Consider the following 13,238-nt stretch of genomic DNA (forward strand, 5'->3'; position numbering starts at 1 on the left):
TATATAGTAATATAACTAATGTCTCGTATATAATATCACTAATGCCTCATATATATTAATATAGCTAATGCTTCATATATAATAACTAATGCCTCATATATAATAATATAGCTAATGCCTCATATATATAATAATATATATAATATATATAATAATATAACTAATGGCGCGTATATTATAATAATAACCATAGGTCTGTATAAACCATATGCAATACACACTAATGACGCATATATATATTTATATACATTTAATGAGTAATGTAAATAACGACACAGATAGATGGATATATGGATAGATAGATATGATGGGTAGACATATAGTGGGATGCATCTGATGTACTGAAGCTCGTGTGACCACACCCCCATATGACGTCATTCACGCAGGGCTTTGGCACACGTAGAGTTAAGGCTTCAGCGCTCCCATAACCCATTGCGAAGCTGCAACGTAGCCGGAAGATGGCGGCGGAGTGAAGGGGAGCTGGACAGCGGCAACCGAGACCGGGGAGAGAGCGGCAACCGAAACACCGGGGCCAGGGAGCAGTAACCGAGGAGACCCCAGGCTGAGCGCTATCCGACCATAAGAGAAGGTACCGGCCGGAGAGAGATGCCATCGCCGCCACCCCCCCCCCCGCCGCCGTGGCCATCGCCGCCCCCCCCCCGCCGCCGTGGCCATCGCCGCCCCCCCCCCGCCGCCGTGGCCATCGCCGCCGTGGCCATCGCCCCCCCCCCCCCCCGCCGCCGTGGCCATCGCCCCCCCCCCCCCGCCGCCGTGGCCATCGCCCCCCCCCGCCGCCGTGGCCATCGCCCCCCCCCGCCGCCGTGGCCATCGCCGCCCGCCGCCGTGGCCATCGCCGCCCCCCCCCGCCGCCGTGGCCATCGCCGCCCCCCCCCGCCGCCGTGGCTATCGCCGCCGTGGCCGTCGCCGCCCCCCCCCCGCCGCCGTGGCCATCGCCGCCCGCCGCCGTGGCCATCGCCGCCCCCCCCCGCCGCCGTGGCCATCGCCGCCCCCCTGCCGCCGTGGCCATCGCCGCCCCCCCCCGCCGCCGTGGCCATCGCCGCCCGCCGCCGTGGCCATCGCCCCCCGCGCCGCCGTGGCCATCGCCCCCCCCGCCGCCGTGGCCATCGCCCCCCCCTGCCGTGGCCATCGCCCCCCCCTGCCGTGGCCATCGCCCCCCCCTGCCGTGGCCATCGCCCCCCCCCTGCCGTGGCCATCGCCCCCCCCTGCCGTGGCCATCGCCCCCCCCTGCCGTGGCCATCGCCCCCCCCTGCCGTGGCCATCGCCCCGCCCCGCCCCCCGCTGTGGCCATCGCCCCGCCCCCCACCGTGGCTGCCTCCCCCCCCGTGGTCGCCGCCCTCTGCCGCCTCCCCCCGTGGTGGCCGCTGCCGCCGTCCGTCTCCCGCTGCTCCTCCACCGCCCCCTTGTCGTCGCCCTCCGCCGTCACCCGTCGCCCCCCTCGCCATTCCCTCTCGCCTTGCTGTCGCATGGTGACAATCTGACGGAGGTTTTTGTTTTCTGGCAGTAGCGATGGCGAGCCCAAGGACCAGGAAGGTGCTGAAGGAAGTCCGAGTTCAGGATGAAAACAACGTAAGGGGCCGCTTTGTGCGCTCTAGTCACGTTTTCTAAGATGCTTTTACCAAAGCTGTGTAATTCAGTCCCGGATATTAACCCGGCTCTTCTCTTACAGACCTGCTTTGAATGTGGAGCTTTTAACCCTCAGTGGGTCAGCGTGACCTACGGAATCTGGATATGTCTGGAGTGCTCCGGGAAACACCGAGGACTTGGAGTTCATCTCAGGTGAGATTTACCTGCCAAGTGGTCCTCTGATGGTTATCGCTGAGGCTTCTACCTTTCTGATTCCACAAGTCTCACCAGGACTTTATTTGGGAAATTAGGAAAAAGTCCACACTGGGCTCTCGCTGGTTTGTCTTGTGTTTGCTGTTCCCTCCATAAGTTTTGTCCTTTCTCAGTTTTGTGCGTTCTGTGACAATGGACAAGTGGAAGGATGTCGAACTGGAGAAGATGAAGGTCGGAGGTAATGGAAAGTTCCGACAGTTCTTGGAGTCGCAGGATGACTATGACCCATGCTGGACCTTACAGGAAAAGTACAATAGCAGGGCTGCTGCTTTATATCGTGACCGGGTGAGTTCACATGGCTATACTTGCGTAAACATACGTGGCGAGGACGCCGTTTGGTTGCGTCGGACGCATCGATTGAAGCTCGTAGAGTTGATCGGCTTTCTTGCTCTCCAGGTTGCTACGTTGTCTGAAGGACGGGAATGGTCTGTGGAGACCTCACCGGCTCGGAATTGGACTCCCCCTCAGCCAAAGATCCTCGGTGGTTCCTCTCACCGGTATGAGATGTTTTACCCCAACTCCCCACCATGTTCCTCAGCGTGTGATGCCTTGACAGGCACAGTGGAATGAAATTGGCCGAGCCGCCATTTTGCTAACGTTCATTCTCCTTGCAGCTCGGCCGTAGGATCTGGCCAGACGGGGGTGTCATCTGGCGATAAAGCTTTCGAGGACTGGCTGAACGATGATGTGAATTCCTATCAGAGGTAGCTAGATAGTCTGCGTTCTGAGAACAGTTATGGCCACCTCTACGAGCTTCAGTGGTGCAATAATAGGGGGGCTTAAGCAAGTTTGGCGTGGGCGATATGATGTGCTCAAACCTTTCTTATTCCAGTGGCGGAGGTACTGGGGGCCAGGAGAACAGATATGTGGGATTTGGGAACACAGTCAATCCCCCGAAAAAGGAAGAAGATTTTCTGAACAACGCAATGACTTCTTTATACTCGGTGAGAGCCTGAACGGACTCTGAGGTTCTAGCCCCCTGTCTGCCTGCTGCTCTGGCTACTGCTAGACCCGTCAGGTTGGCCAGCGTTGGTCGTGAGTTATCTCTCTCGAGGCTTGCAGATGGTCTCGAGGTAACTGCGTCACGTTTTCTCTTCCAGGGTTGGAGCAGTTTCACAGTCGGGGCCAGTAAATTTGCGTCTGCGGCCAAGGAGAGTGTGAGTTATGTTCTTTGGGACAGCATGCTTTATTTTGGTTGGTTTGGCCCATTTGTGCGGTAAAACATACTTGTGACCTATTCAGTCAGGAACACTTCTATTCCATCAGATTCAATGACTTTTATTTTTTTAGGCAACCAAATTGGGATCCCAGGCATCACAAAAGGTAACGGCTTAGGGATTTCCTGATTTTGATTATTGTGGTGGGGGTTTATTCGCAAAGTTTGGTTACACTGCAGTACTCTGCTTTTGTCAGAATATTTCTGCTGGGTATTAACTCATGTTGAAGATTTGAGGGGTGTTTAGGGGTCTTTTTTTTAGGGGAGTTTTCTGCTGTAGAAATTGTTCCCGGTTACTGTAGTTTTGCGGAACCGTTTGAGGGGCTTCGCTGTCCTGCAGCCCACCAATCTGATAACTGTACTCTAGATTTAAAGAGTCTTTTTAACCAATGAGGAAGAACATAACCTGCGATAAGAAGAGCCTTCAAAAAGACTTTCTAACAGATTGTAAAAGCTTTTTATCAGGGCAAGTACTCCCAGTCACGTTATATGCAAATGGATGCCATTGGGAAGTTCTGTAGCATCAATGAAACCCATGTTACCTGCTGTCCTACTGCACAGGAGCGCAAAGAGTTCACCCCCCCCCCATTCCTAACTAAAAAGTGATTTTTCTCCCCAAACTCTCCCTCGCTGCCCACGTGCAGTTTTGGGGAGGGAACAAGCACCCCCAGGACTCGGTAATAACTCTTGGTGTACCCCGCGTGCATGGTCCGTGCGTGGTGGTCCGGTGACGTGGCAGCTGTTTCGTGGTTTTGTTGCGTCGTCGTTGTGATGCTTGGCGTAATCCTTGCCCCGGGAGTCCGTGCCGTCACGCTCCATCGTGTCATCCGATCATCACGCGCAGCTCGGTGTCCAGTGCATGGTGCTAGGAGGCTGAGAATCCCAACCAAAACTTTAACTACTCGACGTGCTTTACATGATTTCTAACCCAAACCTGTTAAAGGTCTGTACCTGGTCCCCCCCCGTTACCCCCGGCCCTCCCTGAAACGTCCTCTTTCCCTGTCTCACCTGAGCCTCTCCAGCCGGCTGTGTCTCGTTTCCACCATTGCCCTTGCTTTGACCTTCGCATGTTCTTAGTCCTCATGAAGCTGAAATCCAATATATAAAAGTAAATCGAAGCCTTTGACTTACCTTGAGTCTTCTGAACCCTCTATTGTTTTTTTTTTTTCCTGGATAGGCCTCTGAGATAGGTCAGACCCTTAATGAAACTGTTGTCAAACCAGCCCAAGAGAAGGTAACTTTGGCTCCATGCAGATCAATGAACCGACTACCGAGGTTAACGCTGTGGGTTTTACGGCTGGATTTTCCAACTAACCGCTTTCAGATCAATGCCTTCCTCCACGCACCGCGTCTTTACTCTTAATTCAGTAGCAGCACATTCTGATTGTCTTTGTTGACTAATTTGGGAAAATACCTATGTAAATATTTGGTGGATCCCCTCGCAATGTGCCCAGGATCTCATAGAGTATTGGAATGATCTGAAGGGTTTCCGCCGGCGTCATTTCCATTCTAGAGAAATTTCCCCGCCTTAGGGACAGTCTACCTGCTTCTCTACCATTCTTGAAAATCTATACCTGGGGGGTCATGGGAAATGTAGTTTTTTTTAAAAAGGTACTCCCCCCCCCCCCCCCCCCCATTGTTAGAGCGCTCTTTGCTTGGCTCCTTTTTCCAGGCGTTTACTCTGTGCTCTGCCGTAATCACCACGCATGTCTTACTCTTCACTACTATTCTTGCGCACCCTACCTGTTGATTGATGGGTCCTTCACCCTGCTCCCTGTCATGATCTCGCCTCTGACCGCTGCTCCTCCATGTCTCCCCCGTCTCCTCCTGCCCATCAGGTGAAAGAAGGGCGAATCTTGGAAGACGTCTCCAGTGGAGTGTCCCAGCTGGCAGCCAAGGTAGGGGGGCGCGCGGTGCGGCCGCTCTCCATACTCGACTCGATTGTGGGGGAAACCGGCACTATTTGCGCAATGTGAACAGTCTCAGTAATGTATTTCCGCCTGGTTAGCGATGAAGGCCCCGGCACTGGTTGTTTGCTGCTGGCAGGCGGGTAAAGGATTAAATACATTGGAGGCTGCATAGACTGAGAGCCGCCGGTACCCCAATCTTGCCCTGTGGTATGGAGACGGCTGCCATGTTAAAATTGTGAAATTGTCTTGTAACAATGTTTTTTGTCTCTTTTTTTTTTTTTTTTTACCCCTCTTCCACATGCTGCCCTTTCTGGACAACGTGGGGTGAGTGGAAGCCACACCTCCTGGTCTCCAGTTAAATACCCATTGTACAGCGCTCCGGCATAGGATGGCACTATATAAAACCATAAATACCTTTCTCAGAAAGCTTTGGAAAGGTCATACTGCCCACTAGTGGAGAATCCGTATATTACGCTCCATTTCTATGTGCCAAATTTCTTTTTACTGGTGGCTTTTATCCTGAATAGATGGAAAGACCGTGGAGTCTGGCTCCCAGAAATTTATTGATGCCTGAAAATAAGTCAGATGGGCTCCTTTAAATTTTTATTTTTTTAATTTGAGCAGTTTTATAATAAACTATTCTAGCCCATGAATCGGAATCATGAATTTCTGAGTTTGTCTAAGGAGATGTGATTGCTTGCTGGCCCAGAATGTGTTTAATGTATCCCCCTTCCCTTCCATTTAGGTGCAGGGAGCTGGTACTAAAAGCTGGAAGGATGTTACTACATTCTTCTCTGGCAGGAGTGAAGATACAGATGGGTGAGTGTGTGTGTCGCTGCGTTGAGTGTTTCTGTGGCAGGCGAGCGTGTCGCTGTGTATCGCGGCAGGTGAGTGTATCTGTTAACAATGTGTGTCTCACGTTGTCCTTTGCCCAGCTCTGCCCCAGGCGACGGCTACCAGCAGACCAGTGGTGACGGCTACCAGAACGCTGGACCCCCCAAGAACTTCTGGGAAACATTCGGCAGCTCTGAGGACGTCCAAAAACCTTCCAAATCTCCGAGTGGGGACAGCTGGACCTTCCCGGAGAACTCGACGGGGAGGAAGAGCTCCGACAGCTGGGAGGTTTGGGGCTCCGGAACCACCTCCAACAACAAGAACAGCAACAGTGACAGCTGGGAAAATTGGGACAGTCACTGGGAGGGCGCAGAGGGTAAAGGCAAGAAAGGCCAAGCACCGGCCACCGATCCTGGGTGGGAAGACGCTAACTGGTAGGGTTGGGGGAGCTTGACTGAGCCAGGCAGGGGTATGAGGGCAGGAGTCCCAGCTTCTAGTTGCCCGAACAGGCCTTGACCATTCTCCGTTATATGTAAGCAGAGAGGTCCCTGTGCCAATGGATCTAGAGGTGGGAAATTCGCTTGGCTGTACGTTTCCCCCAGGGGCTGCCATGGTCCGGCAGACCTTTCCCAAAATGTCTAAAGTCTGGCGGCAGCTCTTGCTCTATGATTAGTGGAGTCAGGATGGACCATGGCTGTAAGGGACAAGTCAGCCAAGTATCCCACTCGCTTAGGTTTGGGGCTGGCAGGGTCTGTTCGGGGGGATTCAGTGGGCACCTGCATCCTCAGGACTCCTCATCTGTCATCTTGTGCTTCATATCACCCTGTCTGCCTTTCACCTATACACGACTCGCCCTCTTTCTCCAATATATTAGTAGAAAGGGATTTGGCGGAAGCCTAAGGGTGTCCCTGCCCTACTCCTCCCCCCTCAGAGTATTGAAGTGCAGAGGTTTATCGGTGAGTCTGCTTCTGTATGCTGTTGGCCTCCATTTTTTTTGGTTAATGACTTTACTGCCCAGGGGCTAATATCCAGTGCCCCTTCTCTCTTTGGCGTTGAGTTTACTAACGTATCCCAGCTCCCCATATACCTCCAGAACAGCCTTCCACTTATGCTGCTGAATGGGATTGCTGACCCTCCGGCCTGCTACAGCTGCAGTCCCACTGACTTCACTAAAATTTCATACAGTCGGGCAGTATTGTGCAAAAGTATATATTTTAAGTAGGCAGTGACCGGCTAACGTGGTTGCCCCTAAATAATCATATGACATGCCCGTGATATTATTTGTATGAATATGGAGCAACCATGTTTTTGTCGTGATAAACAAACCCCTTTGTTACTGTGAATAATGCAGTGGTAACGCACAGTACCCAGCGCAGGTTAGTGCCCTGTTTGGGTGCCCGTGTGAGGCATTGCCTCCTCGTCTGGCAAGCTGTGGGGTAATAGTGGATTGCAGGCTGTGGAATGAGGGCAGATTTCCTTAAATGCTGTTTTATCTCTTAAGGGGTATGTTGCGGAACGGGCTTTTCACCCCGGTCTTTAAAGCAAACAAACTTTTAAAATAGGTATTATAAAAGATGGATATTTTGATAGGATTAGCTAGGATATCACTCGTTTACAGAGTTAATGAAGTTTATTTTATGTTAATTATTTAGCCGTAGATAACGTTGCTTCTTAGAACATTCCGACCCAAAAGGGTTTCTTTATGAGATGTGAAAAATATGAATTACACATCGATCAGATCTTTTAATATGTGGCTTGTCTTAGACCCTTTGGGGTGTTAAATTAACCCCTGAGTGATATCATGCTAAGGGTTAAAGGTCCTGTTGTTTCATCCCTGATCACTGAAAGGGGAGTTGAAATATTTTCATTCTCACTCCAGACCCTTATTTATTGACCCCCTTTGCTTATTTTATTGTGAAAGTGTTTGCGGGGTGGGTTCTGGCACTCACGATCCGTGTCCCTCTCCCTATCCGGTGCCTGAGTTTCCGTGTATGGCGTGCTGTATCATGTCCCTCTTTGTGATCCTTGTGCCGTCGCACGTCCAGTAGCGTGTTTCTAGGGAGCATTACTTGGGGAAAATTAAAAACAATGGAAGAAGCTTTTTTTTTTTGGTCGTGTGTTTATTAAAACAGAAGCGGTCCTCGTCGTACATACACAGCGAAATTTCAGGCAATACCGTACATTTTACATGAAATCAATGAAGTTGATTAGAGTGTGCGAGCAGCATCTCTTGTACCGGACAAGGGAAGCATATAGTTAACGTAAATAAAGCGGGCCCTCAGGAGTGCTGTACACGTTATTATACCCTAGCGATGGGGGTAACGGGGTGAAGCCGTCAATGAACACCCCGTGATTTTATCGGGATGCTTACAGCCGTGACGCCAGCAATTACACGGTAAAGAAGAACCGGATGCTTCGCTCAACAAAGCCAAAAGATTCCAGCGGTACGGGGGGGTTACTGCGACTGCCCCCCAAACAACGCGGAGATCATTGCTTGGCCCGCATCCAGCGTTACTGGTACCAGTCACTACACGGGGGGTCTCTGGATTCGTAACACGGTGGGGGCAGAGACTTCTAGAATATCTCGTGTGCCAATTAATATGGCGGGGGGGGGGTTACTGGCTGTATGAAGGAGACACACGGTGACGCCTGCAGGTTCTGCTCCCCAAATTACAGCTAACCCCCCCCCGCCAATCCAATACCAGGCTGTATGGGCCACACACACTAACACACATACATACGTACACGCTAACATACAGTAACATACACACACTAACACAGAAACATACATACACACGAATACAGTAACATACTTCTACACTAAAATATTAACATACATGCACAATAACATCCACAGTAACACATACATACATACACACTAATACAGTAACATACATAGACAGTAATGTACACACACAATAACATATTAACGTACATCCACACATACACGTTAATAAACCACATTCACTGTTAATTAAGTGCCCCTCCCCCGGCCAGTGACAGCACTTCCGCGGGCTTCACGCGCTCTTAACGCCTGGGCGCCAGGAAATGACATCATATTCCTGGGCTGAGACTGAGGAAGTGCGGCTCCCGGGGATGGTGGGAGGCCTCGCTTACGCCGGTGCTGCCCCGGCTGTTATATCGGATTATAATACAGACCCTCCTCTGTCGGCAGGAAAAGGTGTGTGGGAATATGGGCGGGGAATACATTAGGGGCGGGTCCTGAGGATTTTGAGGGTGGGTGTGGCCCTGTATATTGAAATTGCCTAATTACCGCTTAGGGTCAGGCCTACTAACGCTGCTGGGAGGCTGATGTATGCTACAACCTGCTTGCTCCATTTGGAATCCCAAATTAGGCTTCTTCCCAGAAAGCCTGCTATCTGAGTCCACTTGCTGCCATCTGCTGACCTGGAGTCTTAGTCTTTGTAAAAGTTTTGTTGCTCGGGTTTAGTAAGGTCCTCTTAAAGTGTAGGGTGTAGTCTACCATCCCTGCTGGGTGGTGAGGACAAGATGGAACTCCTGAGTACCAGTTTAAAGAAGAAGGCTGAGGAGCACCAGCTTTGGGTGGAGGTCTGTGTAACTGGAGAGCAGCTCAGGTGAGTGGCTGCAGCAGGAATCCATGGGTTAATTACCTTCTTGGGTCCTCCCAGCCTATCTTGCTGACCCCATGAAGCCCCCATGCACTTGTAGGACTGTAAATCCTATTATCCTCAGCCATCTGCTGATGTTTATGTAGTGTGGGCTGTGGGAAGCCTGTCCTGCGTTACTTTACGTGGTGGAGGCTAATGTGAGGGTAACGTGGAGGCCCGGGATTTCACATTTGCCCTGCCTGATCACAGGTGAGTCAATCGACATGAGTTCTGCTGCCTGTCTTGCTGCCGGATTACCTAACAGACCCGTGAGGACCTCTAGGACGCCCCTGATGGCGTGTGGGGTCTGCATATACCCCGGTTTGGGTTCATTGTGCTTTATTATTATTTGTTTTCTATAGCGCCATCATTTAACAATGGGTTAAACAGGACATGACAATTAGTGCACAACATAACAATTAGAGTTACAGAACCAGGTGAGGAGGGGCCTGTGCACAGGAGCTTACAATCTAGAGGGTTGAGACTGGTCTGCAGACCACAAAATATTTGCAACGGAACATGTTTTAGGCTATGAAATGTTTTAATTTGTTGCCTAACAAATTGGAATCGGCTTCAACTTCCAAAGTATGTTTATAATAAAAAAAAAAAAAAAGTTTCTGCTTAAAAATGTACTCCGCTTTTTATTTTTTTGGTGGTTTCTTCCTAATCGTTTCCAATTCGCAGGCAGCGTTTGCATAACGCCAAACTGATCAAAGACCGCTGTAATCACATGCGCACCTACCCCAACTGCTTCGTGGCCAGCGAGCTCATCGATTGGCTGCTGGAATGCAAGGAGGCGCCGGACAGAGAGACCGCCGTCACCATCATGCAGAAATTTGTGGATCATAATGTCATCCATCATGGTGAGTAGGATAGGAGGGGTTTGGGGTATCTGGCATACGATTAACCTTTTCAGTTCTGGGTACAGGCATTAGACCCCCCAGCTTGGTGCCCCCATACTTGAGGTGTTGGGTGTAACTAACGTTAGCTGATCCTGAGACGTCAGGGCATTTGTGGCCCTTGTCGCTTTGCCTGCGGCCCCAGTCGATCCAGGCCGTGAATTTGCCCCCACCCCGGGTACGGCAGGTTTTCTGGTAATGCCCCAGCGACGTGGCCACGTTTCGGACGCCTCTTCCCTCTCTGCTCCTCTCTCTTTCTGTCTTTAGTTTGTGACGAGTACTTGGTGTTTAAAGATGCCAGGCTGCTCTACCGCTTTCGGGATGATGACGGCACCCTGGCCCCCGACCGCCAAACCAAAGTGTTCAGGAGAGCCCAGCGCCTGTATGAAACGTGAGTGTTTCTGATTGGCCGAGGGAATGCTCCCCAAAAGTTATGTGGGTTCAGAAGACGTATATATCGTGGGGGGGTCTCCTATAACACTTATACCTATACATCCGCGGTGATAGCCGTCAGGCAGGACCACTTAAGGCTGAAGTTCAGTTTTCGAGGTCCTGCTGCATCCTGATAAGACTGTGTTGGATAATCTTGCCCCCCCCCCCCCCCACTCTGTCTCCATCAGGATGATGAACCAGGAAGACTCCATCCTGCAGATCCGAGAACACGGCGCTGAGCGGTACCGACGGGCATTCCTGGGCAGCCAGATGTTGGATTGGTTGGTCAAGAATCGGGAGGTGGCTTCCAGGATAGACGGGGAGGAATTTTGCCGTGCGATGCTGGAATATGGAATCATACAACACGGTACCCTTAACAATGTACAGAGCTGCCGAATATGATGGCCAAATTTGCTATAGCTCTGTGTTTAACTGGATAACTTCATTAAATTATCTCTAAAATGTTTTGCTTCTTTTTATACATTTTTATTAATGTTTTGAGTTTCCATTCCGACCCGGGGAAGCTGTCGTCTGACACCGACGACCCCCATCTTCATTTCTCCTTAGTGGCCGGTCGCCATCACTTCTCCGACTCCGACCTGCTCTACCAGTTCATCATCAACTTTCGCCGTAAGAGGAGGCTGATGGAGGTCCTGGAGGTCCAGTCCATCGGACCCAAGAAAGACTCCCCCGACAGCCCTTTCTGCCTCCGAAAACTCAACGCTGAGCTCCCGCCGGGCAGCTTCGTGTGCGGTGAGAGTAGGATTGTACCCTATTTAATATAGAATTACAAAAGTTTGGTCCGGAATCGCTCCGATGATTACAGGACTGGTTCTGCTCCCGAAGCCTCGCACTGTACAGACAATATAAAGTCCTGCTCTTGGCCACTAGATGGCAGCGTTGCGATTACCATTTTGGGGTTTGTGCATTTAAAATAATATAAATTGTAAATTTAATTTAAAAAGCTGTTACATAATTAATGGATAGAATGCAGGTACCGTCTTCATGTTTTAATAATCGTGATATAGCCACTAATTGGATTTACCTCTCTTGAAAGTTTTCACAAATGTAAGGCTCTGATCCAGTTCCAAAACTGCCCAATTCCTGCTTCTGAGAGATCATTCCCTCTCCTCTCCAATACAATTAGTGTAAACTTTCAGAAACGGGGCTTTTGGTTTTCATAGAACAGTTTTTTTTTTTTTGTTTTTTTTTTAGTAAACATATTTCCCATGTATTTCTCCCCCCCCCCCCCCCAAACATGTTTGGGAAACACCCCCTGCGCATGCTGCATAATCCAAGCTGAACTCTATGAATTCACCCCCAGCTCCGGTGACGGACCCAAGGCCCCCAACTCTGATCCGGAGAAGCGGCAGTGCCGGAGGGTCTGCTGCCAGCTACAATTACCATTCGCCCAACAAACCACTGCTGGGACCCCCTTCGGGTGAGTTTAAACAACCTATCCTACTCTCGGGGTAACGGTGGAGGGAAACCCTTGTACCCCCTCCGATACGGCGCGTGAATATACAGTTATGGATGCTGGGCATACACCAACTCTTTCCTTTCTTGATTCTTTCGCAGTTCTTAAGAGGCCGGTGTCTGTGGAGGAGCTGCTGGCGCCAGGAGCCCCTTATATTTCAAAGGTCCTAAACGTAAGAGGAGACGCTGAACGTGGCAGCGAGACTGGAAGGGGTTTATCTTTTTATATCTTATTTAAGACGAGGATAACCGATATGTCTTAACATTTCTCTAGGATAGTTATGGGATGACAAGGCTTTAGAAGTTACTTATTCAGGGTCTCGGCTTGCATACCTTTTGAGTGGGGGGGGCTTGTATAGGGGAGGGTTGGTATAAACTAATATGGAAGTCTCATCTCCCCCAAATTCTTTCTCAGATTCTAGGAGATGATGTGGGTTGGGGGTTCGTGATCCGTGGAAGTGGTCCGTGTTACGTTCAGGCTGTGGACCCTGGTGGTCCAGCGGCGGCTGCTGGCATGAAGGCGAGTCCCATCTTATTTTTAATCCCTATTACTTAGAGGTGGTGGAGGATTTACGTTGCTCAATCTGGTGGGATTTTCAGTTTCTGTAGATTTTAATATTTTTAACTAAAAATCTGCTCTTTCTCCCCAGACCCGTCAGTTTCTGCGAACGGTGAACGGGCTCTGCTGCCTGCGAATCGATTATCAGACAATCAACAAACTCATCGTGGCCGGTCCTCGAAGACTCATCCTTGAGGTTCTGGAGCCTTTCGAGTGACCGCTCCATCCTCGTGTCCTTTTACTCTGCGGTGATGTATTGTCTGTCCGCCCGTGAGATTCTTCCTGACGTCTAAATGATTCTGTTTGTGTGTCTGGCTGGCTCTTCTCCCCTCTGGGGGACCCACGAGGTCTTCCTCTACAAACTTATATAAAGCCCACCCAAAGAGCTGCCTCCCTCTCCCATCTGGAAGTTCTTCTTGTCGACTT

At 50.6% G+C, this 13,238-nt stretch overlaps 1 protein-coding gene and 1 pseudogene across 1 annotated transcript; both read left to right on the forward strand.

Annotated features, from left to right (window-relative positions):
- Positions 1–1,527: 1,527 nt before the first annotated feature.
- On the forward strand, positions 1,528–6,255 carry LOC149271039 (ADP-ribosylation factor GTPase-activating protein 1-like; annotated as a pseudogene).
- Positions 6,256–9,327: 3,072 nt separating this feature from the next.
- LOC149271040 (DEP domain-containing mTOR-interacting protein-like) lies at positions 9,328–13,029 on the forward strand. Its single transcript, XM_089507680.1, has 9 exons — positions 9,328–9,413; positions 10,131–10,309; positions 10,613–10,736; positions 10,966–11,144; positions 11,345–11,530; positions 12,102–12,218; positions 12,356–12,426; positions 12,669–12,773; positions 12,904–13,029. Exons 1-9 carry the CDS (start codon positions 9,328–9,330, stop codon positions 13,027–13,029), a joined length of 1,173 nt encoding a protein of 390 aa, XP_089363806.1.
- The last annotated feature ends 209 nt before the right edge of the window (positions 13,030–13,238 follow it).

This window comes from Sceloporus occidentalis, unplaced genomic scaffold, assembly GCF_023333645.1.
Source record: "Sceloporus occidentalis isolate IW3139 unplaced genomic scaffold, rSceOcc1.0.p SCAF_594, whole genome shotgun sequence".
Classification (NCBI taxonomy): Eukaryota; Metazoa; Chordata; class Lepidosauria; order Squamata; family Phrynosomatidae; genus Sceloporus; species Sceloporus occidentalis.